We start from the raw sequence: 26,498 nt of genomic DNA, 5'->3' as shown, positions 1-26,498 counted from the left end.
CTTTTTTTAAAATTTCCCGGGGCAAATGCATGCACAGTTTAACGAAATAGTCGACTTTTTAGTTAAAGTTCAGCCTTTCATTGCACTGCACATGCACAAACCGTGCAAAGGAAAGAGGAAGCCGGAAGAGAAGGGCTCCATGGTGCTCACTGGTATAGTGGGCAAAATTACTCTGTTTAGAAAAGGTATTTTTGCATTCAAAGTTAGCAATCTGGGAGGGCAGGAGGTGGCTATTTAAATGATGTAGGAAGTGAAAAACAGCTTTACCAGCTCTCTTTATGGCAGAAGACACAGTTGCATACAATTGTTGAAAATATTAAACTCAGGAATATTTATGTCTCTGTTTTTAAATTAAGTGGGTTGGAATCCAAATCATTAAGCCAAGCAGACTAATTACTTTGCAAACTTTGTAAGAAAAATGCACATTAAAAATGGATTTCCATACACACACTGAAAGAGAGCTGGCACGATCATGCATAAAAATAACAAGGTATTTTACTTGCTTTTGCAAAGAAAGCAGCTAAGCTTTAAAATATTCTGCTTCTCAATATTTCTGCTTACAAATGCTGGTGGAGGTATTTTGCAGCATTTAAGGGGTTTGATATCAGGGAATCCACCAGTCTGTGTTAATCCTTTTGGAGAATTGCTTTTTGTCAGCACGTCTTAGTTTGTATGTTGCTGGCAGATAAGGGCAATTTCTAAGTTCCAGTTCACTTAGCAGCTTCTAGGATACAGATCGCTCATCTCATAAAGGGCCTTCTCTGGGACAAAGAGTATGGCCAAGAGCATTTTAGGATCTTTCCAAGGCTAGCTGCAACAGGGAGGCAACCATGACAAATTAACAAAACAGTTCCAGCAACAGAGGAAATCAAACCTTTCTCTGGAAAGGCAACACTACAAGGACATGAGGAAGCAACCTGGTAGGCATTAAGATGGGAATGACAGATTTATGGTTAAGGATTTCACATGCACAAGTCTGCAAGGTTGTGGCTAAGACACAATTGTTACTACTTTGGCATTAAAAAACAGCTAATGTGGAATTGTGTGTTACCAAAGTTTTTTTTTTTTTTTTTTTAAATGTTCCATGAGTAAAGACTGAATAATAGGAATGTATGAGATTGCAGAATCAAAGGCTTTATGAAAAAGAGCTAATAAAGATTTACAAAATGCTTTGTTGTTGGCAGTCTTTTGTCTTGCTTGGCAGTGCTGGCAAAAGCAAGTATAAATGGCTGACAAACTGAGAAACCAGAGTTAAAATGTGTGGAGATTTTAAGCCATAAATATTGATTGCCCAAGGGAGGCAGTAAAGAAAGAGAATAATAAGAGGCCAAGGCCAAAGCATTGAGAGAGAAAAATATATTGCAATTTATTTAACATACAAAACATGAAAGGTGCTTTAAAAACAATGCCCAGTGAAACTACCACTCTCCATGAGTGTTATTAGTTTTCAGCTGCAAAAAATGTATAATGTCATTTTGGCCTTAAAACTGGTGCATTACCAGCCCAGCAGTATTCTCCCCAGACTGTTTAGCTGGGTGCTTTGCCCACCATTTTGTTAGCTACCCAGCCATAGGCATCATAAAATCTACCCCATCTTAACCCCTACCATCAGTCCTTTTTGTATTGCAATATGCCTCGCTTTTAATGCAATATGCCTCGCTTGTAATAAAAAATATAAGTTTGAATCCTGGAGCTATGGTGTCCCCAAATTCCAGCAATCAGATAGGCTCTCCTCCGCCCGTTATAAGAACACTCTTCAAATATGAATTGCTGTATCCCTAAAAATTCAAAGTTTATCGAAGGGAAGATAAAGTTTTATATAGTGTAGTATTTATAAATTGAAGTTCAGATCTCACCCTTAGTGATTATTTATAACTTTATAACAACAGTGCATATGTTCACCACTTTTTACTTTCTCCGTGAGAAGTTATTTAACAAAACGTTCCGTGATTGAATATAATAAATATAATATAATATTTTACACAGAGAAAGTAAAAAGTGGTCAACAAATGCACTGTCGTTAAAAAGTTATAAATAATCACTAAGGGTGAGATCTGAATTTCAATTTACAAATACTACACTATATAAAACTGTTATCTCCCCCTCGATTAACTTTGGTTTTTTGAGGGATACAGCAATTAATATTTGAAGAGTGCCTCGCTTGTAATGCAATATGCCTCGCTTCTATTGCAATATGCCTCGCTTCTATTGCAATATGCCTCGCTTCTATTGCAATATGCCTCGCTTCTATTGCAATATATTTAGTAGCTTTGCACATACTTAATAATACTTCAATGATTGCTAAGACTTCTCCATCCCAGTGCCATTACAGTTTCTAATTTACAAACATCCTTGCTACATTTGATCCATACATTTCACAGTCACATACATATGCTCATAAAAACAAATCAGGACTAAAAGGCCTCAGTTTGTATAAATAATTCAGTATGTTTGACAGAGTGCTACAAATCAGAGGAGGAAACTGGCTATAACAACAGTCCATGCACAGACACACCAGGATGACACATGTACTTACATTCCTCCAATGGTGACTGTGGCACAGGTGCGCTCAGGAAATGCTGGGACCGTTTCAGTTGCTGTACTTGCTGAACGGATATAATCTACATTGACATTAACCTGAAGAGGAGACAAAAAATATATACAATATGAACCTTGTAGCAACAGATTGGAAAGTGTTAAATATATTTCTCACAAAGGCCTATAGCGATCTTCTGATACATACTAATTTAAATAAAGCAGACCAAAAGGAAACAGTGAGCAGATCACAGTACCAGCACAATTAGAATGACATGAAATGAGCACAAATTGTATCACACTACACATTGTATATCAGATCTACAAACATTGCATCAAATGATTATAATCCAGTTGTAAATTCTAAGTGCAAAAACTATTAAAGTTTAATGTTCCTTCCAAGTGCAGAATCTGAATTGTTACATTTAATTGTAACAATTGTTACAATTTACTACATGTTGAACATGAGCAACTATTGTATCAATTCAATAAATAAAACGGCTCCCTTAAATAAAACTCAGGGATTCTGCTCAACAGGGCCAAATATAAGCATTGTATAAACTAAATGTATCGATTTAGAACAATTACAAAGTTGGCGACCCCCCTCCCATCCCATAGATGCTTTAGAAAGACATAAGAAGGTGAAAACTTAACTTTTAAGCATGAATATTAGAAAAACTGTCAGAAACAGAAAAAATAGAAAGTAATTGAAAAAAGGCTTTATTTCTGGTGAACTATTAGAAACCAACAGAACTGAAAAAGGGTGCATCGCCTTGAAATAAAAACACAATTGTAAACATGTGTAAGGGTAAGGCCACACGAGGAGATTCGGGGAGATTTTGCCGCCTGGCGACATACTGAGGCAACTTTGGGCAACTATTGAAAACGCATCGCCGCGTGTGCATTAGCGCAGGCAACTTTTCATTGTAGCCTATAGGGAAAAACAATGAGGCAGTTCGGGGAGATAGTCGCTCAAAAAACGAGGCGATTAGTCGCCAGGCGACAAAATCTCCCCGAATCTCCTCGAGTGGACTAGCCCCTAAAAGGTGGTATGTTTTTAACATACCACCAGCTATAACAAAAAAGAAAAATTGTTTAAAAAAAGTTTCAGGGGCAGCTTCTACCAACCCTAGTAAATGCTGTCTGGGGTAAGTTTCTCTTTGTGGCAGAAACAGCACTGAAGTCACTTTCCTCTTAAAACTACCAATGTTGAGCTGTGTGTTAATCTGGTTTCCATCTAAGCAATGTTCTCTCTAAGGCTCTAAGCCATACACTCATGCACTCTCAAATCTTAAATCCAGTGCAGAAGAACTGTGTGAACACATCCTTTTGCACCTTTTCTGACCAACCCACTTCTTTGTGCACATACAGCACTTTTAAATGTGCACTGTTTAAAAGTGTTCATGAAAAACAAATACTGTGCACATGGAATAATAAGAATTAAAATGAACATTGATGCGAGTACTATTGGCTTTGAGTTTGTCAGCGTTACTTATTTCAGCAACAACCATAATTTTTAATTAAATGTGCAGGAGGCAGATTGGAAATCAAAAGCTTCAAATTTACAACTTTAAATTACTTTCACTCGCATGATAAAAAATACATGCAACGGTAAACTTTCTAACTGTATACTGACTTTTCGAATATTTGCAAAATGTAGTTTGTTTATTCCTTATTCTTTATAAAACCATTGTTATCTGTGGCACATATTTGCTCCATTGGCATGATATGTCAAAGATAAAACATTCAGTTAGTGAAGATGTGTCACAGAGGGATAGTAATTACATTTTTGCTGGGGGAGTACAATTTTGACAGGCACTCACATGGGGTAAAGGGAAAGTGTAACCCTATTCTTGGACTAGAGCAAAGAAATGACATTGCTGCTGGCACAGGAGGGGGCTATGTTGCAGTGTTAATTTATTTACATGGTGCCAGCAAGTTATACAGCACTTATCATTACAAACAGTGCCTTACAATAAAACAGTGGTTACAGAATAAAAAAAAAAAAATTAAAATACTACCCAAAAATGTAAAAGATCTCTGAAATGTGCAAATACCCATGTTGCAGCACTAACCCATGCTGCAAAGGAGTTAGCATGTTTTGCCTACTGTTTCTGAAAACAAATAGGGCTAATATTACTCCAAAAACCATTTGTGATAGATAAACAGTTGCATCATGTTTGAAAGGTCCCTCCCTGAAAACTTGATTCAAATACGAATCAAATTAAAATTTTCGGGTCTGGACTATTTGACTGAATATTAGACGCTCAAATTTTTCTTAAATAACCTCCCATTCGAGTTGTGAGTATATCATAATTTATGTAAATTTTTTTTAACTCTAATAAATTCGACCTTTGATAAATCTGTTCATTAATGTTTGTCAATGCACGGTTTTATTTACTTTTTTGCTGTAAGAAAATAAGACACTAAAATAGTGACACCTAGTCATTATTTCTTGCCACTTCCAGGTAATTTACATGCACATGGTTTGATTTTTGTTACAGCCAGAGAACTGATGAATGCAAAAGCATACAGAAAGCCTAACAAGCATTGGAGATCAGTAACAAATAGCAAAATGTTCTATTGGTGCATTCAGCAGGAAGGATGGAGGTTTTTACAATAATCTCAGGCTGTGAGCCTTAATGCGCTGTGTTCTCTAGCTCTCTCTCTCTCGGATATCTCACACTTATCAAGCCAAGAAGAGGAGAATGACAGCTTTCAAGCGCCACATAATTCTATACAAGCCCTCCCATGTTATCCTGCGTATTGTAAGGTAGAGGATTGAAAGTCTCGGTTCTCTGGAGCAGGAAATAATCCCAGTGACTTGCTTCTTTAACACAGAACAATCATTAAACCCCCAATATAGCCCTTTTAAAATTATCTCTGTTAAATTCTGGGCTAAGGGCAAGCTTACATTTGGTACAGGCATCTTCCAGGGTACCTGCCAGCTGTTGCACCAGCTCAAGAAATGATTGAAGCATAGAAGAGGACAGAAAACCAAGCCTGGCAGCCAAATTCCAAATGCACTGTGCTAGCAGTTCAGTGAACTAGCAAGAGGCAGCTACATTACAGTACATTTTACCGATACTATTCTTAAGGCCTAATCAAACTTTTTTTAGCACCACATTCCACAGAGATTATTCATGATTTCAATCTGGCCATGCCCCAGTAGAGGGGCAGGGAGGGTCTCCATCACATTCACACACAGTAGGGCCAGTTTTATCAGGAGTTAATTTACCTGTCTATGTATTTTAAGTGTGGGAGGAAACCAGAATAACCCTCAGAAAAACACACAGACACAGGGACAAAAAAAACGACTTGCAGATTGTGCTCTGCCTGCAATTAAACCCAGGATACCTGGGCTGCAAGATAGAAATGTTATTGTGTCAGCTGACCAGTATCCTAGGGGCTCTCTGCAACTGAAGAAGAAATCTGCAAACTGTACATAAGATGTTTTGTTATTAGCCCTACATGAGCTCCTTCACCACAGCACTCATTAAATGGAAGAGACTATGGTAAGCCTAGTTTGGGATTATTACTAAATAAGTGGAAACCAACCCTGCTCACATTTCAAGATAGCAGAGCATGAACGCATTTAGCCTCTGTGACAGCAAAATTTTATTGTAGATACAGTTCCCAATCCTCCATTCTCTTTGAAATGAAATATCTTAAAGGAACAGTTCAGTGTGACAAAGCAAACTAGGTAAATAGATAGGCTGTGCAAAATAAATAGTTAGGCCAAAATGTCATGTATAAAGGCTGGAGTGATTGGATGTGTAACATAATAGCCAGAACACTACTTCCTGCTTTTCAGCTCTCTAACTCTGAATTAGTCAGCAACTTGAAGTGGAGCCACATGGGACATATCTGTTCATTGAGTTTGCAATTGATCCTCAATATTCAGCTCAGATTCAAAAGCAACAGATATGACCCATGTGGCCTCCCCTCAAGTCTCTGATTGGTTACTGCCTGGTAACCAGTCAGTGTAAACCAGGAAGTAGTGCTGTGGCTGTTATGTTAGACATCCACTCCAGCCTTTATACATTACATTTTTGGCTAACTAACTATATTAGAAACATTATTTATTTTGCACAGGCTATTTAGCCAGTTTTTATTTTTATACTGAACAATTCCTTTAAATGCTTGTTTGACTGCTTCTCTGCTTCTACTTTCAAAACAGCATTGGCATGGTCTAAAACTGTAGTGGTAAATGCATGTAGGTGAGCTACATAAAGCTTAATTTTTGATTAAGCTCTCTAAAAAGTACTGAACCCTCTTGATAAGACAAAGCATAGCAACTAGTGACATGTATAGCTTTTCATTAGAGGAATTGATCAGTGTAAAAATAAAAAAAAGTAAATAGGCTGTGCAAAATAAAAAATGTTTCTAATAAAGTTAGGCAAAAATGTAATCTACAAAGGCTGGAGTGACTGGATGTGTAACATAACAGAACACCACTACTTCCTGCTTTGCAGCTCTCTTGGTTTCAACTGATTTGTTACCAGGCAGTAATCAATCAGTGACTTAAGGGAGGGCCACATGGGTCATATCTGTTGCTTTTGAATCTGAGCTGAATGCCAATGAATGCCAAGGATCAATTGCAAACTCACTGAACAGTTATTTCCCATGTGGCACACCTTCAAGTCACAGACTAACTAGCTGAAAAGCAGGAAGAAGTGTTCTGATGGGAAGAGATAGAATCTACTGGCAAAACTAAGCTAACCTTACAAGGATGCCTAGTGTTATTTATCACACTGCCTTCTCTTAAACACTGCAAAGGAAATGTACATGGCACTGTATAGCAGCATGGCAAGTAGCATGGACATCAGGCCCCTCTTATACATAACCAATGGTGATTACAGTTCTTGGCAGCTGCTTAGTAAAAATGAACCACACTTCCTCTGGTGAAAACCCTTTTTTTTTTCTTTTTTTTTTAAAGCATGCAAATAAATGGTATGTTCTTGGACTGGCCAAAAGTTTGTGGCAGTAGAGGAAAAAGTGAATTACACAGGGAAGAGCAGATCAACGCCGTTTTGCCATCCTAGGGTGTAGAGGAGGCAGTTTGTTGAACCAGCTGAGAAAACAAAACAAGCCTTTTGAAGGAACATGCTGGAGATTAAAGAAAAATGTAATTTATTTTTTTCTTCAAAGCACATGCAGAACAGAAAAAAATGAAACAATACATACTGGATAAACTAGTATGTATTTTCCACCAATTTCATTTTTGAAATTATATATTAGACTTTCCTGGGGGAAAGCATTTTTCTTGAGCTACATTATTATTATGCTCAATCACTTTCTGCTGTTTCAATAAATCTATTCCACATTTATTAAGATCACATTTCCAGCAACAATTCCATACTTATTGGCAGGGCTGGATTTACATTTCGGGCAGCTTTAGGCCCACCACCATTTGTCGCCCCCTACCCTTGACACGTGGGCATACATAAATTTCCTTCCTCGGGTCAGGAGTGCTGAAGATTAACACCCAGGAAATTTTAAAAACTGTCAAATCTCCTGTATTTCCCCAGTGCTTCAAACCAATGTGGATGCTGATGGATGGCATGCCACCCATAAAATCCTGCTACACTAGACCCGGGACTATGTGGCCTTCACACAAATCTGGGCCTGCTTAATGGCATAAGCCTTTTTCACACTGAAACCAGCTGTCTGGCAGAAATGAATGACCCTTTATGTTATGGAGCAGCACCTTCAAGCTGCACCCATTAGCTAATGGCATATGGCAGAACTGGGAAAAGCATTAAGCTGGCCATAGACGCATAGACACTTCCCCATCTCCCGACCTGTATTGGACCATCTCCCGACCTGCCACTAACCTTCAGTTTAAATAAAGTAGTAAAAGAACAGATCAGTCGATGTTCTGCCCCTAACAGCAAACATACGAAAGTTTATGTCCGACAAAGATGGTGACAGTCTGCCACTGAAAATTGTCCGATCGGCAATACATGCAGAGATATCATTGGCAGCCGACAGAAATCTTTAAAGGAAAACTATACCCCCCAAACAATGTAGGACTCTATAAAAAGATATTGCATAAAACAGCTCATATGTAAAACCCTGCTTCATGTAAATAAACCATTTTCATAATAATACACTTTAGTAGTATGTGCGATTGGGTAATCATAAATAGAAAATTGCCATTTTAAAAAATAAGGGCCCCCCACTGGGATCGTATGATTCACTGTGCACACAAACAAACCATACATGTTAGGTCACATGAACCAATTAACAGACTTTCTGTATTTTGCTTCAACACTTCTTCCAGTTACAGTTGTAGTATTTTTGGTCAGGTGATCTGAGGCAGCACACACACCATCACAAAATGGTGTTTCAAGGCAAGAGATATAAAAGGGCAAGATTTACTTAAATATATAGACCAGTTTGGTAAGATTCTTAATTATGCCACTCAATATGATGTAAACTGTTGCTTACGTGTTAATTTTGGGGGTATAGTTTTCCTTTAACCTGTCCGATCGACCAAACAACCGATCTCCATGGGACGAAAAATGTCGGGACTCTCCACACAAAGTCAGAAAATCTTACGAATCGAGAATTCGTATAATCGGATCTTTGCGTCTATGGCCAGCTTTAGAGTAGTGTATTAATGCTCGGATTGCCACAAAAACAGACAAAGCTGGGCTAAAGCAGAGTACCTGGCAGGTCTGTTCTTTAAACATGACCTACAAGTATTTTCTGCATACGGGATGATCTTTTGGGATTGGAAAAAACTAGTCTTGGTCAACAGTATGCACTTCCTCTACATGCAACGTCTGATAAATGTTGTTAAACACAGTTTAATAGAAAATATGCATATTTCACCTCAAAATCTCAACTGAGCAACTAAAATTATGTTTTTAATTAACGTGAAAACGGCAGTTAGTGAGTAATGTTTGATTTAACTTTTGAAAATTTTAGCTGCATTTTCACATATACAGCAATACTACAAAATACACACAAGTGACCAGCTATATTTATGGAGGGTAACTTACTTTATAATCTCATCAATGTGGCTAAGGTTTGCATGTAGAGAGGGTTCTATCAAACCCTGATAGGTGTAAGCAGTATTATTCTTGCCTCAACCTACAGAAGAGCTGGAAGACAGCTGCAAGTGAATTAATGCACATCTTTGATTGTTTATTTAATTTATAGCCAGACCTTGCAGTTTTCGACTTGGATTAGAAGGAAGGCGGAATATAGAGCCACTATCTCAATTATGAAAGAGCACTCAGAACTAGCTCATACACAAACCATATGCACCGAATTAAAAATACTGTAGAATGTTTAGCAGTCTGCATCTGCAAATTGCCCCTCTAATCTTTACAAATAAGTGTATTAATTTTAATTGCAAAAACAAAAAAAAAAAAATACAAAAAAAGATTATGGAGATGAAGATTAGATGCACATTCACAAACACACCTACAGTTTATGTAAACAAGCTGCAGTGTAGTCATGGGGGCAGCCATTCAAGCACAGAATACACAGTAGATAACACAATAGAATCCCATTGTATACTACAGAGTTTATCTGTTATCTGCTGTGTATCCTGTGCCTTTTCTCCTTTTTCAGCTTTAAATAGCTGCCCCATGGCTACACAGCAGCTTGTTTATATAAACTATAGTTGAGTTTCTGAAGCAAACACACCAGTTGTACCAGTGCAGCACAACAGTACATTTTATTTTCAGTACTTTAGGACATTTTTGTTGTTATTACTGGTCATTTAAATAAAAGAGCTAATATGGCAACAGACTAATGTGTTGCGAATGTGACCAGGAACGCAAATTAAACTCCATGGGGCAGATTAACAACCAAGGTCTGTGAAATTGTGTTGGAACTAGTAACAATAGTATTTCCCTAGTACTAGTTGTACAGGCCCATCACATCAGACCTTGTATTAACAGATAGATTCAGATGAATTGCCCTTGAAGCTGCAAGTCACAGTTTCCCCAAGAGACTTTATTTTTTTAAATAATTACAATTGTTTCTTTGCTAATCTTAAATTCTTACAAAAGTATCTAAGTGCACCTGCCACGTATTCTGGGCTTGAGTTTTAAGCTGTTAAATGAAAAAGATTACATTTTTCATTCTATCTGAACCTACAGTACCATGTGTACTTGCATTGTGATGGACAAAGAACGGAATGACTGGCCATATGGTAGGGTGTACACAAATGGAACCGTTTAGGAAAAGGATTACCTATGAGAAAGCACTGCTGATGTAGTTTTTACTACAAATACCAATTACATTTAGTTGAATGAAGTGAAGGAAAGAAAATGTACTTTATTGTAAAATGAACACTGGCAGTCTGAGCAGTAAAATGCTAACTGTTATAAAATATATTGTAACCATAAGAGATCTGTAAAAGTTTCAGTTTCAATAGACTAGTAGATTTGCATCTCTTTTACCATCAAGTGCCTTAGAGGTTATACAAAAGAACAGTAGGACAAGAGGGAAAGAAAGAAAACAGTGCAACATTAAATGGGTCAGCTAGTTCAACCTTATCTAATGGAGAAAGGCAACATTACCAGTGCTTTCAAGCTGCCTCGTTTGAATTATATTCTTCGTTTAATATATACTGAAGTGCTCAGTTTCCAAAAATGACAGCTCGAGTACAGAAAGTGCCAAAGGGCAGTGGGCAAAATTAAACATTATTATAATTGTTTCCAGGGGCACCTGAGGCAAAGTAAACATACCATTTAAAAAAAAAAGCAGCTTTTCTTAACATGTTGTAAAGACAGATTTTTCCATGTATATACACAGTGGAACATATGCATTCTCAGCTTGCAGTAATAGCTTGTAGGTTAATGTACCACAGGTAATTTAATGTAAAAATAAATAAATAAATAAAAAAACGACAAGTGTCATATTAGCTCTTGCAGATGAAGGCTGATTCATTACACTGCACCGCTGATTTGAAATCAGTTTAGCTATGCATTGCTTCTAGTCTTGAGCATTATATTGAACATGTATCAGACTTTAAAATGCAGTTTTAAAAACCATCTGCTCACAAACTCAAAAATGGTCAAACCATGGTCAAAAATATAATACCGTGGTGTGAACATTGCAGTTAAACAGCAAATGAACAGTGTCCACAATTTATTAGCACACCACATGTATAATGCACCAACCTCTCTATACTTCCACTTTAATGTTGCTCAGTGTTTTGTGCCTTTATTATTTCTCTATATTCTATTCATTTTCTCTATATTCCATTCATCATCTGTATTCTCCTACATGTACACCCCTTTTGCTATGCCTGATCTCTTTCATCAGTTTTTTTTTTTCTTCTGATTTTTTTATATAGGCTTTCCTATTCTTGCAGCAGAATAATGGAAGGTAACACCAAAAGACCCCACCATTATTTCAAATTGATCCCATGTACTGCCTAGTGATAGATAAGAGAATAATACTGAATAGTAAAGCACTCAAGTCTTGCCTTCAGTTACACTGCATAGGAGAAACAGCTTGGCTATTTCTAAAAGAACATGATCAGGCACAATGATTTGAAAGGTCTACTTACACACCAAAATTCAAACTAAAAACATTTATTGGTTAAATAATAAATTAAATTAATGATTTGCAACAATAAAAATGACCGTAAAACTCATGACAGTATCCCTTTAGGATGTGTAAAGGGTTTTTCTTAGAATGAGAACTAACTTTGTTATAAGTCATTGTGTATAAGTCATGGATGCCACAGCAGAAACTGAAAAGTAGCATGTAAAGGTAGCATATCTATCTTCAGTGGTCTGCAGAAACTCTTGCATTATTTGTACAATGCACCAAGCAAAGTCCTTTTGAGGAAGGACTGACAAGAAGATTGTACAGATTTCACGCCTCACTGATGTTTTTTCAAGGTCAACAATAGTCAATGTGAATTAAATCACTGCCGGTGAAACTCCCTCGAGGAGTCTTGTACAGAGCAGAGAACAGCAGAGAAAAAACGGTCACCATATCACATATAGCATGTCATATACCAGCACCTTATTTCAGAAGACAGAAAAAATGAATGACAAATATAACATGGCCTAACCAGAACACCTATGTAAATTTGCAGTGAAATGTACCATGAACCAAATGGAAGCAAACACTGATGCTTTAAGTGCCCAAAGTTTCTTAAGAGTAGTATAGAGACCGTTTCAAATACATTTTCAGTTATCCTCGGTGATGGGATTTGATGTCATTTATTTTAGACAATCCACTGCATACTTGCATGTGAGCATTTCTTAAACCAGAACGATTTGCACACTGCTCAAATTCAGGCTGTTGCCAAGGTTATCACACCAGTGGGTTCTAGTCTCACACAAATGGTCTACCATACACGCCTTTACACAAAGATACAAATACAGGTACTGTATATAAAATACATTGACATTAATTACAAAAAAAAAAAAAAATGAAATATCAAAAACATGTTTAACCTAAATCGAAATCAATTATGGATTGTAAACGCAAAATCAATGGATTTGAAGCGATTATGTCGGGATGATATTAGATCTGCCATAAAACATCGAAGTCTTGAGGGGATGATGGAAACTATTTGCTGGTGGTTCAATTCCTTTTTAGTACTGTGGTTGCCCTTCAAGATGATCGTGCCAAAATGACATTATGTTTAGAATTTGTACAATGTGTAAACCACAATAGACAGATACTCTCCCCAAAGGCAGAAGAATGACCTGTGGGTATCTCTCAGAACAGAACACTAAGTGACACCATCCTACACATTCACACGCTAAAGAGACAACACACTGCATGTTAGAAGCTTAGCACTTCTCTTATTCCCACACTGATTGTTCTTGTTTATGCCACTAACAAAAGTACCCTTGAAAGTTATGTTTGCCATTTTTTCTTTTCCATTAAACAGACACTAAAGCGATGTTTGTATGTTTATGGGGATAAAAGGAAGAAGAAAGTATGTTACTTATAAAAGCTACACCACAAAGCTTAACTACTCAAATTATCACTTAAGTTAGGAAGCCTTTTGTGTAGCTGAAAATAGAAATTTTTTCTACCACTAAATGCTGGAACATAAAAGCTCCAACCCTTCAGCTCAGACTGTTGCTGAACTACAAAAATTCCTGCATGCCAAGAGCTAAGCATTGCTGATAGATTGCTATAGCAGCAAGACTTCCTTGTGTAATTTCTAACAAAATATATGTGTTATATACACACAAATGCGTGAGTGTGTGTGCACATGCAAATATGTGCACATGCACACGTGTCTATATATGCATGTGTATGTGTGCGTGTATAAACACATTATTGGGCACTTTGTGTTTAAATCTGTATGTTCAATGTATACACCCATTTTATTGTACAACTCTGCAGAATATGGCAATGCTTATGCTTTATAAATACATTAAAATTATATATTTGAATATATATATATATATATATATACACTTTTTTTAATATATCCAGGTGCGGCTGTTTACACATTAGATACAAGTATGGGACCCGTTATCCAGAATGATCTCCAGAACATAATTCTAACAACCACAATTTAAACATTAATTAAACTCAAGGGGACTGTTTTACCTCCAATAAAGATTAATTATATCTTAGCTGGGATCATGCACAATACTGGTGTATTATGAAGTATTACCTAGATACTCTAGTGTAGAAAAGGGATGGGGAGCCCCTAATTATATCCCTGGATACAACTTGGAACAGGCTGGAAGTATGAGCAAAGGCAATGCTTGAAACTTTAAAGGGATACTGCCATGGGAAAACCATGTATTTGTTTCAAAATGCATCAATTAATAGTGCTGCTCCAGCAGCTTGCTGCACTGAAATCAGTTTTTCAAAAGAGCAACATTTTTTTTATATTGAATTTTGAAATCGGACATGGGGTTAAACATATTGTCTGTTTCCCAGGTGCCCCCAGTCATGTAGTCACCCTTTAGAAAATTACATTCCAGTACTTGTCAATGTGATCAATTTGGGACTATTTGAGAAACCAGAATTTTTTTACATTTTTTTCAGGGCTTTAATCCTTCAATTTCAATCTGAAGATTAGTGTCATATTGCCACAGTAAAATTTATGATCAGTATCCGTTAGTAAGCTATGTATGTTAGCACTGTTGGCCTTTCAAAGAGGGACTCTGTCAAATTTGGCCGGCTTGCCTGAATATTTTATATGAGAACTAAACACACACCAATTTATTTTCCACGTTTAGCTTATGTGACTAATGTAGCCATTTGACTCTGGCACAGATGCACTTTTATATGATATACAAAGTTAATGTAAGTCGTTGGGGACGAATAAAGGCTGACACCGATAGCATTAAGCATACATCTTGAACTATTACAGAGATTTCTTAGTAAAAACTACTACTGGCATCATTATGCCGATTTAAAAGGCACTCCGTATCTACATAAAAAGAACACTTTCTTATAAAATTATGTAGAATTGCTGCAATTATTTATTTAAAAAAAAATAAGAGCCATCTTAAACAATTCCCATTGATAGAGTAATGAAGCCAGCTGGGAATATTTCCCACAATACATTGATTTAGAATATAATACTGTCTACACAGTCAATAGCCTTGGCAAAATGAAGAATAATTACACCAGTCTATGCCTGCACTTTTGCTCAGTTTGTGTAATTTTTCTAAGTACTATCACAGAGTTGGTAACCAGACTGGACCTTGCTGAAAGCATCTGCATTATAATGCAAGCCATTTAATTGGAAATAAACAAATTTTCAATTGCACAGTCAACACTTTGCTGAATATGGATGATTCTGGCAAGGCTCCAGAATTTTTTCATTGGGTAAAATGCAGTTAATTAAAGAGGTAATCGGTTTAGCAATAATGGGTGCAATGAGGTGAAGCATCTCAGGCTTCTGATTGTCAGAGGAACATTGATTACCTAAGCATTAAGGAGACATGTTACTGGTAAGTCATCTGTGGTCATTCTGATCGGCCGATGTAAGGAAGATTGCTGCTTCTGTTAATACACTCTGGAAACTTAACACTTCAAACAAGCAAATGTATAGTTGCAAACTCTACAATGTACTAACATTTAACAAACAATCTGCAGGTAACATACAGATCAAGTGTCTGAAAGCAACAGATTGGTGTGTGTGTATTTTTTGCATTTGAGAATGGCTCTTTGGGGTGGGGGGTACATCATTCAGAATGCCAAATGTACAATAGCTTCCTAAATAGATCACTCTGCAAAATAAATACACATGCATGGGTGGAGATCATGTTCACATTTACATTTATTGTTCGTTAAAACCTGCACAGCACAGGGTACAGCTATAGAAGCACCACATTACCATATTTCACTCTGCACATGTAGGCCTGGCCAGGGGCCATACAAGGATTCATAAAAATTAAAAAGCTGACGTGGTGCTTCTTTGGAATAGCCTGAACCGGTACAGTTTTCAACTAACAGGAGCATTGGCCCAGGGTGGGAGAGCATGACAAATTTGCACTACCCCCCCAAGTGATTATACCTTTCCTTCTCTTTTCACAGTGCTGTTATTTTGTTCACGTGAAAGGTCTAGATTTTATTATTGTTTCTTTTTTCACTGTCACATCAGATACAGGAATTCTGTAAATTTTTACAAGACATTTAAATACAGGTTCAAGGATAATGTAGTCTCATCCAGGGCAGTGACTATCTAGAACCCCTCTCATAAAACAAGATGGAGCTTTATTTTCCAAAAATTAAATATAAAACTTATAGGAACAAACAAAATCTTTCATGTAGTTAATCCCTATATAAATAATACCAGTTATTCAATCATATTGTTTGTGTTTGAGCAAACATGTTCCCACCACTTTAGCGATATTTTATTAAGCAGAAGTACTGGTTGATCACCACCAGTAAAAAGCATCTGCACACAATATTTAAGATTTCAACCCCAAGCGAGCAAATGGTGGACGCATTCCATAATCAGGGTTATCATGTCATGAATGTCCTGTTCCTAGCAACTTGATCATATTTATTTTTATTTCATAGCTTTTGAATTGACTGTCTCTTCTGCCTCTTTCCGGCTTTCAAGTGAGGGTCACTAACCCTGGCATCCAAAAAGCTATTGTTCTGTAAAGGCTACGATTTTATGGTTACTTTTTATTACTTCTTCTATACAAGCCCACTCCTATTCATATTACAGTCTTGCTTTCAAACCACTGTCTGGCTGCTAATGTAAGTAAGGCCATAGCAACCAGGTAGCTGCTTAAATTCTAAAATGGAGAGTTGCTGAAGAAAAAGAACTGTGGCCAGTGAAGAAAACATTCAAAATTGCCCTAGGTGCCCTATACATGGACAACCTAAACCAGTTTTATTTCCTTAAATGTTGGGTAAAAAAAAATTACCTAAGTTATTACAATCAGCTATGAAACATAAGACCAGGGCTGTACCAAGCTGACTGGGTGCCCTAGGCAACCCGGCTGGCTAACCCCGCGTGCTTACATACATAAGGGAGGGCAACGAAGGGGAAGTGTAAGGGCAGGTGAGGTGGGGACAGAGGGTCAAGCGAGAGAAGGGGTAGGCAAGAGCTGCAGAGGGGAGCGAATCTGGACTAGGGGTAGGAAGAAGAATCTTGAACAAGTACCTCCCCAGCATTCCCACAACATTGTGCCCTAGGCAGGTGCCTCTTCTGCCTACCCCTAGTTCCAGCCCTGCAAAAGACTCCTATCCATAAAGGAGCAAATCAACCAGGATAATTGCTTTCTTATGGAAGATTTCTGCAGTATTCTTCCCAGATCACACAACAATTTAAACACATTTTGTTTCAGCTAATCACTTTGTTGGTGTACACAGTATATATCCAGTTTCATTTAAATTATTTTAGGCAAGATCTGAACAGCAAGTGCACCTTTTCATTTCATTAGAACCTAAATAAAGTAGGTTTGCTATAGACTTAAAAGCAATAGTAAATAAGTCCTGGAGAGCACAGAACTGTCCACTTATTAGTAATGTTTTATCTAGGATCACAGGCTGGATCCCACAGTGACATGAAGGAAATGTACCACCCGGAAGCAGATTACTACAGCTCAAACTATTTTTTTAGTATAAAAATCTTGTATATGCCACACAGAGAGAAGTAAAAAGCACATCGGATTGATCTGCAGAATAAAAGTGCAGAGCAACTGTTTTACACGGAATGCTGTTCTGACCTCAGGGCAAAACTCTTTATGAAGGCAAAAGCATTCATGATGTTGAAGGGATATGGATGTCCAGTTATAGTATAAAGGAAATACCATATGGATTCTTTTAGTATGTTATAACAATGCCTTTCTAAGCTAACTACTAAAATCAGTTAAAAAACTATCCAGTGTGGAATTTAAAGTTTTGTCCAGTGTCATTAGTACAGTTGCAAACCTCCCAACTTTTTGAAAATAGAACGAGGGACCAAAAGATGTGGCACACAAAGCATGGTGAACATTTTTGACCAATCCCATTGTATGGCCACACACCCTTATTACTATGTCTATTTTACAAAATTTGGCATGTTATTGAAAGTTTGAACATGTTTCTGGGTGTTTTAGGGTCAGGTAGTATGTGTTTTTCAGTTTTGCTAATGAATTGCCCTTCAAGCTGCAAGTCACAGTTTCCCCAAGAGACCTTTATATCTTAAATAGTTACAATTGTTTCTTTGCATATCTCAAATTGTTTCAAATGTAAGTGCATCTGCCACATATTCCGGGCTCTATGCCAAAAGCCAATTACGTCTTAGAAACTCCGTATATATTTTTTCTGGCTGTTCAGTGCAGAAGATGAAAGAGAAAGTTGGGACATTTCAGTAACAATCCGGGACTGCAGGTTGAGCTGTCAAAATCAGGACTGTCCCACTAAAAACTTGACAGGTGGGAGGTATGCAGCTGATTGCACACAATTTATGATACTAATGCACAAAATTATGGTGTACACAGTGTATATTCCCACAAAAATGCTAGCTTGCACTCACCAACAATGCTGCTCATAGTTTAGAATATGCAGAACAGTAATAAGTGGGGGTGGTCTTGTCGTCTAGGCGCAAGTCTCACTGACAATTGTGAAATGAAGTGTAAATTGTAGAATGGCCATAGAGAAGGGTGACAAAATATATATAGCCTTACAATCAGCTTTCCAGTTCCAAAACTCAACATTTTATTTGAGGACTGAAACTAAACTGTGTACTTTTCTGTAAATGCAATTTGAATGCCCTGCTACTCAAGGATTTTCATCATATGCTATGCTCACTTGACATCTCGTCATTGATGGAACAGTTTGATACCATAAGTTTTCAATATAATGCAGGCAACCAGAGCAAAGCTAAGAGGACACAGTGGAACAAGTTAATGGGAGAAGGTTATTAAAGATTTAAGGTCAGCAATGCAGAATGTTGAGCAGCGAGCACTAAAAATATGCTTATATGGGGCCTTGGCCTTTCCTCCGTGTGGCTCTGCATAGCTCCAATGGCAAGTTTCAGTGGCAAATTGTCTACATTGTCTTTCCACCAACAATTATAAAATATTTTAATTAATTGGCATGAATGTTATCTGGTCAGTAAGCTACTTTCGGTGAATATCTATTAAGTGTGAATTTGCAATTAACCTGTAACAGTCTTCAATGTATGATGTTCTTTCACTGAATAAAGAGAAAACAAAGGAACCAAAAACATATTTACTATATCTTGACTACCATTGAAAAATCTGCTAAACCCATGCTAAAATATATATCCACTAGGGCTAACTACTATTGAATTCCCACCTAAAACTCTCACTCCATTTGATGATACTGTTCAGGCAAGGAATTAAAAATATTATCTATGTACATAAGATAGAGGTTACTCCACAGGGTAGGTAACTGTCCAAAAATCCCACTATCCTTTTAAAAGCATTCCTTAAAATACACAATATTCCAGCCCCCATCAAATTTGCAGCAATGTATTAAGCTTTGGAATATTGACAAGAAGTCTCAGTAGAAACCCAATACATTGGCCCAGTAATGTAAAACTTATTAGCATTGATTATTATTTAAGATTTTCTTTTATTAAGGGACTCAACATTTCAACAGCACTAGGCCCACACTTTGGAAAATATAAACAATTGACTTTTTCAGTAACAGACAGAGCCCTTATTATTCTAGGACCACACTGAAATAATGAGATTGTAGCTTATTAAATCTATGACTGACAAACCTTCAGAGATACATTTTTTATACTATTGCTGAATGTTTGTTACATAATAAAACAGTCCGTTCTGGTATTAAAGTACTAAAGAAAAGTTGCTGCTACTTAAAGGCATTGTAGCACTTTTTCTTGTAAAATAAATATTGCAGTCTAATAAAAATGCCATACAGTACAATTACTTAACATACAGTTAGGCCCATAAATCTTTGGACAGAGACAACTTTTTTCTAATTTTGGTTCTGTACATTACCACAATGAATTTTAAATGAAACAACTCAGATGCAGTTGAACTGCAGACTTTCATCTTTAATTCAGTAGGTTGAAAAAAAAGATTGCATAACATGTGAGGAACTAAAGTCTTTTTTTAACACAATCACTTCATTTCAGGGGCTCAAAAGGAATTGGACACTGACTCAAAGGCTATTTCATGGGCAGGTGTGGGCAATTCCTTTGTTATGTCATTATCAATGAACAGATAAAAGCCTGGAGTTGATTTGAGGGGGGGTGCTTGTATGTGGAAGATTTTGCTGTTAACAGACAACATGCAGTCAAAGGAGCTCTCCATGCAGGTGAAACAAGCCATCCTTAAGCTGCAAAAACAGAAAAAAACTATCCGAGAAATTGCTACATTATTAGGAGTGGCAAAATCTACAGTTTGGTACATCCTGAGAAAGAAAGAAAGCACTGGTGAACTCAGCAACACAAAAAGACCTGGACGTCCATGGAAGTCAACAGTGGTGGATCATCACAGAATCATTTCCATGGTGAAGAGAAACCCTTTCACAACAGCCAAACAAGTGAACAACACTCTCCAGTAGGTAGGCGTATCAATATACAAGTCTATCCTAAAGAGAAGACTGCATGAAAGTAAATACAGACAGTGCACTGCAAGGTGCAAGCCACTCATAAGCCTCAAGAATAGAATGGCTAGATTTTTGCTAAAAAAAAAAACATTTAATAAGGCCAGCACAGTTCTGGAAAAACATTCTTTGGACAGATGAAACCAAGATCAGCCTCTACCAGAATGATGGCAAGAAAAAAGTATGGAGGAGGCGTGGAACAGCTCATGATCCAAAGCATACCACATGGCCAGTGCCAGTGGGACACTAGTGTTTATCTATGATGTGACACAGGACAGAAGCAGCCAAATGAATTCTGAGGTGTTCAGAGACATACTGTCTGCTCAAATCCAACTAAATGCAGTCACATTGATTGGGAGGTGTTTTATAATACAGATGGACAATGACCCAAAGCAACCCAGGAGTTTATTTAAGCAAAGAAGTGGAATATTCTTGAATGGCCAAGTGAATCACCCGATCTGCACCCAATTGAGCTTGCATTATACTTGAAGAATAAACTTCAGACAGAAAGGCCCACAAACAAACAGCAACTGAAAGACACTGCAGTAAAGGCCTGGCAGAACATTAATAAGGAGGAAACCCAGAATCTGGTGATGTCCACGAGTTCAAGACGACTGTCATTGCCAGCAAAGGGTTTTCAACCAAGTATTAGAAATGAACATTTTATTTTTAGTTTTTTAATTTGTCATTACTTTTGAGCCCCTGAAATTAAGTGACTGTGTTAAAAAAGGCTTTAGTTCCTCACATTTTTATGCAATCTTTTTGTTCAACACACTGAATTAAAGCTGAAAGTCTGCAGAACCAAAATTAGAAAATAGTTATCTCTGTCCAAACATTTATGAGCCTAACTGTACACGCATAACTCCAAACTGTCCCGCTTTTAGAGGGACAGTCCCTCTTGACAGCTCAACCTGCAGTCCCTCATTTATACTGGAAAGTCCCGTTTTTCTCTCCACTGACCAGCCAGAAAAAGAAAGTTTTTAACTTAATTGACTTTTGGCAGAGAGCCCAAAACAACCACAACAGAAGATAAGATACATATGTAACAATTCAAGTGTATCTAGATAAGCAACCTAGATAAGCAAATATGTAATTGTAACAATATATGATAAGTGGTCCCTTTGGAAATGTTAGACTCACAGCTTAAAGGGCAATTCACCTTCATTAGCAAAACTGTAATAACTTGCACTTGTGAAGCACTTGTAAAAAAGTGATTCGCTGCTCTTTGCACCTTGCAACAATTAAAAATCCACTACAAAATATAGAGCAAAGGGTTATTAGACCCACTGACAGGTGGTAAGTTCTGGGCTAACTAGTGCTGCTTTATTTAAGTTTTTTTCAAACAGCTAAGTTTCCTCATGAGGCAACTTCGGGCGACTTTGAAAAACGAAATGCCGCGAGTTCCATCCCTCTGGAAATTTTTCATTATAACTGGCGGGAAGGTAAGGGAAGGCAGTTTAGGGAAATTGTCGCCCCGAAGAAGAGGAGATTTGTTGCCAGGGCAACTAATCGCCCCGAATCTGCCCGTGTGCCCTTACCCTTAATCTACAACTGGTTGGCCGAAGGCTGAGAAATAAATTACATCTGATTATTCTAGTCACTTGCGAAAGTGCTTCTTACACATACAGTGAAGTGGTATTGTTTCTGGCATCTAGGGGCAGTGACTTATTCGTCACCAGTTCCAAATGCTAAAACAAAACAAATATTCTGGAATACAACAGATATGTATGTTAAAAAATAATGCTCTGCTTGGTACATGAATAAAACGTTGGTCCACATGACAGATCGGTTATTTAGTTATTTAGTTATTTAGTTCAATAGTTATTTAGAAGGAACTGTGATCATTCACCCTATGAAATAATTCCAAATTGGATTTTATGATGTTTGTCAAGCAATATAAACTTCACTTACACTATATAGATTATTTAGATCGTGTTACTTTTTAGTCTTGGAATTCACAATGGACACCGGATACCCATGCCCACTTACTGCCTACACAATTAGATGGTGAGGAGTGCAGTGACATTGAGAAAGTGCAGAATGTAAAGTGAATGTAAATGCAAGCCCTACCTCCATGTTTAAGGCATAGAGGAGGGGCAGGCAATATATGATTGTCAGTTAAAACTTTTCAACAAGTTTCTAACAGCTATGGAAATTTTAATAAATGTTAATTTTAAAAGGACTAATTATACAGCTTTTTATGTCTGGCTGACAGTGTTTGAAGTGTCTGAAGCGATGAATAATGACAGATTCTGAAACCTGTTTGGTTAAACATACCTTTTTCCCAATAAGCTTCTTCCGGAGAAATTCCCTAGCCTCAAACATGTATGGAATGTCATAAAGAGGACGAAGTTTCTTGTTCTTATCCTGCCGAGAAACAAACATGTAAAAGGATAAGTTCAATATATATCCATCAATGAAACACACAATAAATCTCTGTTCAAATTATGAGGACAAGGAATCCATAGATTTACAACCATCTCAACAGTTAGGCTGCCCTTACAGTTTGTGAAACCGTCATTATGAGCAGAAAGTTCACAATATGATACAAAATTAGGTTTTGACAGGCCGGATTTACATAGAGGACACCCCTAGGCCCGCTGTCGTTAGTCACCCCGTCCCCTACCTTTTATTCACTCAAAGTTCATCGTCAGGACCAGAGGAATGGGGATTGGCGCACAAGAGATTAAAAAAATTATTGTATCTCCTGCTATTCCCCAGTGTCTGAACCAATGCGGGTGTGGTTGGGCTGCATGCCACCCCCTAAAATCCTGTCCCCCTAGGCCCCGGGCCCTTGGTGGCCTCTCCACAAATCCGGGCCTGGGTGTGGGTCCCCAATGGAAAGGATGGAAAGGACCAATTAGGCAACACGTTAAAAGTACAAACGAAATATAGAAAAAGTACACACTTGTAGCAAAAAACAAAATATTTAATCACATCATTGTGAATAGTCCAATAGGCCTAGGTGCCAGGGGAGAAAGGTGTTGCCTTTTTTTGCCCTTAAAGGAACAGTAACACCAAAAAATAAGAGTATTTTAAAGTAATGAAAATATGTACTGTTGCTCTGCACTGGTAAAACTGATGTGTTTGCTTCAGAAACACTACTATAGTTCATATAAACAAGCTGCTGTGTAGTAATGGCGGAAATAGGAAAAAAAGCCAAATGCCACAGGTTAAATAGTGGATATAAGATAACACCATTATGTTCTACAGAGCTTATCTGCTGTCTGCTGTGTAACCTGACCCTTTTCTCTTTTGAATTATCGCCCCCATTGCTACACAGCAGCTTATATATATAAACAATAGTGGTGTTTCTGAAGCAAACTGTTTTACCCGTGCAGGGAAACACTGCATTATATTTGTTTTACTTTAAAACACTTTGATGTTATGGTTTCTTTAACCAAGAACTATAGGCAGTCCTCCTCTCCTCTGATGAATAGCGAAATGTGTGACCTCAAGAGGATGTGGCTGACAAGGATGATACCATTACATCAGTAAAAGACAGCTTTGCAATCTGGCCAGTAACACAAAGCAGCATCTCACAGAATTTAAAGGCAAGATTTCCATCCAACTTAAGGGTATTCTCTCACTCAACAATAAGAACCAGCCCTAAAAAATCCCATGTTCTTTTTGTTTCCTTCTGACCATAATTAACATGGGGGTTTGTTCTGGTGCCAAAAAATTACAAGGCACAACAAAAAAAAGCCTGAAATGTTTTCCTGACAAAAGCCACTGCATGAAATTGAATGAATCCTAAGGAGTTTGTTTTAACGTGTTACAAAAGGATTAAATTAGAATGGCTTGCAAGACATACCATGAAATAGAAACAGCTACTGTAGCTACGTCATCAAAACTCAAACACACAATTCATTTGCCTGTGGATCAAGCTGCAGCAGCCAAAGGTTTAGCAATTGTGCTGCAACTAAAGCAATGCTATTGCAATACAAGATGCTTTTGTTGTCGCAAATTACAGGAGTCCCTGCCCATCAACAATGTTATAACCATAAATGGGATTTTGCACTGGTTAAGCACTCACTATGTTATGTGTTAAGAAAAGACTAACAAAAAAGATTTGCATCACTTACAGGTTAAAAGTCATAGATAGATAGATAGATAGATAGATAGATAGATAGATAGATAGATAGATAGATAGATAGATAGATAGATAGATAGATAATGGGTCAGCATTTCTTGCTATCATTAACAATTACAGAATAGAATAAAACATTTCCCTTAATTTAGAAAGCAGACAACTGAAGGGGTAGCTTGTATACACCAGCACACTTTTAGCTGAAGAGACATTTTCTTAGAAAATACTTGTTTTGTTTTCAGTACAATACCCTAAGCAAAGGTTTGATGAGTCGTTAGTTCGAATGGGAGGATATAGATGGCAACTGAAGTGGTTTTAAGGATCCACAATGCTCCCAGCCTCACATTGAAGATTAGTGCTGCCATATGTATACTCTAGTCATTATGCCTGGGATAATGCTGCAGCTGGAGCGGAGCGCACACTAATACAAATCTACACTAGACACATGCAGAGCAGGAATCAGTTTCTTTACACAAAAAAAAAAAAAATAATCACATTTTGTTGTGGGGTACTGCTGGATTTAAAACTTGCTGTCTTGATGCCAAAATATTTAGGTCACAAAACATACTTCTGTGCTAGCATGCACAGCACAATATAAGTTATCACTGTAATATGTACTGAACCAAGAGCTACAATATCTCTGAAGCAGCTTACAGAACTTTATTAAGATCCATGTAATTCAGCAATTAGCGGCAAACTGCCGATCATTAACACAGTACTGTGACACAGTGATGAATAGATGGGAAAACTTCCTGATAAGACCACAATATGCACTTTGTGGTGCCCATAGTTTGGTCTATTCGGCTGCTACCAGTTTTACTGCCTGACACCTGGTTCATCTAAGGGTGCCAAAGGGTGAAGTCTTCAACCCCAACTGCACTTAGCCTGGGTAGACCGGAAATCAGATCTGCAAATAAATACTAATCCACAATACAATATAAGTATAAGATATCACCAAAGTGGATGTTGCTCCCAATGACCTGGGCCAATCCATATTAGGAAAAACTGAAATAGATGCTACATTTTCTTACAAGAGGAGTGTCTGACCAGGTGAAACTGATTATTTCTGTCCTGTATTTAATTTAACACAAAATCAGCATGTTCACAGGGGGCAACATGGAAGTAAACTAATGACCCAGTCATTTCAGAATCCTGAGTTTGAGTAACCTGCCGTCCAGGAACATGCGAGTGAGCAGCCTGATCAGTACACAGGGAAAAATTCCCCTCACTTCCAGAAAATCTTGCTTGTGCTGCCTTGCTTCAGAGTAAACATTAATAAACAATACAAAAATCAAAATTTCCTAAAATTCAGGGACTTAAAAACGTTAAAGTTTCATTATGATGTGATCTACTAATGCAATGCCTTACTGCTATTGTATGTTGAAGTGCTGCAGAAGTCTTGCGGTGAATGTGCTCAACCTCCTCATCTACCAAAATGATCTCCCAAACTGCAGTGTAGCAGAACTACTTACATCCACTTTGTCCCTGGAAGTATTTAGTACTAATTATGTCACTGTCTTTAGCTCTCCATAGCATTACCCTAACACATGCTGTCTAACAGCCTTGCATGAACTTGGGACACAGGGAAAACAGAAGTGCAGACAATGCAGCTTACCGTGGCCTATTTTATAATAGAAAATGCACTTTTTGCTTCAGTCTGCAATTGTTTGAAGTCCTTTGGTAGCGTGCAGTGAACGCCTGATCTTTCAATGCTTACTAGCAAGTAAACAGAATTGCTATTTTCCAAAAGCTCTTAGAATGGATTCATTGCATTTCTGCCACGAATAAGACCACTGAAGAACACAAATACATTGGCTTCGCTCTGTGAGAAATGGAAAATTACCTTCAGGGTATCCTTGCTTAA

At 37.5% G+C, this 26,498-nt stretch overlaps 1 protein-coding gene across 1 annotated transcript in view; it reads right to left on the bottom strand.

Annotated features, from left to right (window-relative positions):
* The window catches only part of snd1.S (staphylococcal nuclease and tudor domain containing protein 1 S homeolog), a 408,840-nt gene that overhangs the window by 279,701 nt on the left and 102,641 nt on the right, over nucleotides 1-26,498 (bottom strand). The window contains 2 exon segments of the mRNA NM_001086137.1: nucleotides 2,537-2,637; nucleotides 22,822-22,911. Of these exon segments, the coding sequence (NP_001079606.1) occupies nucleotides 2,537-2,637; nucleotides 22,822-22,911 (191 nt within the window).

Source organism: Xenopus laevis, chromosome 3S (assembly GCF_017654675.1).
Source record: "Xenopus laevis strain J_2021 chromosome 3S, Xenopus_laevis_v10.1, whole genome shotgun sequence".
NCBI classification, from domain to species: Eukaryota; Metazoa; Chordata; class Amphibia; order Anura; family Pipidae; genus Xenopus; species Xenopus laevis.
This window is presented reverse-complemented; position numbering and strand designations above follow the sequence as displayed.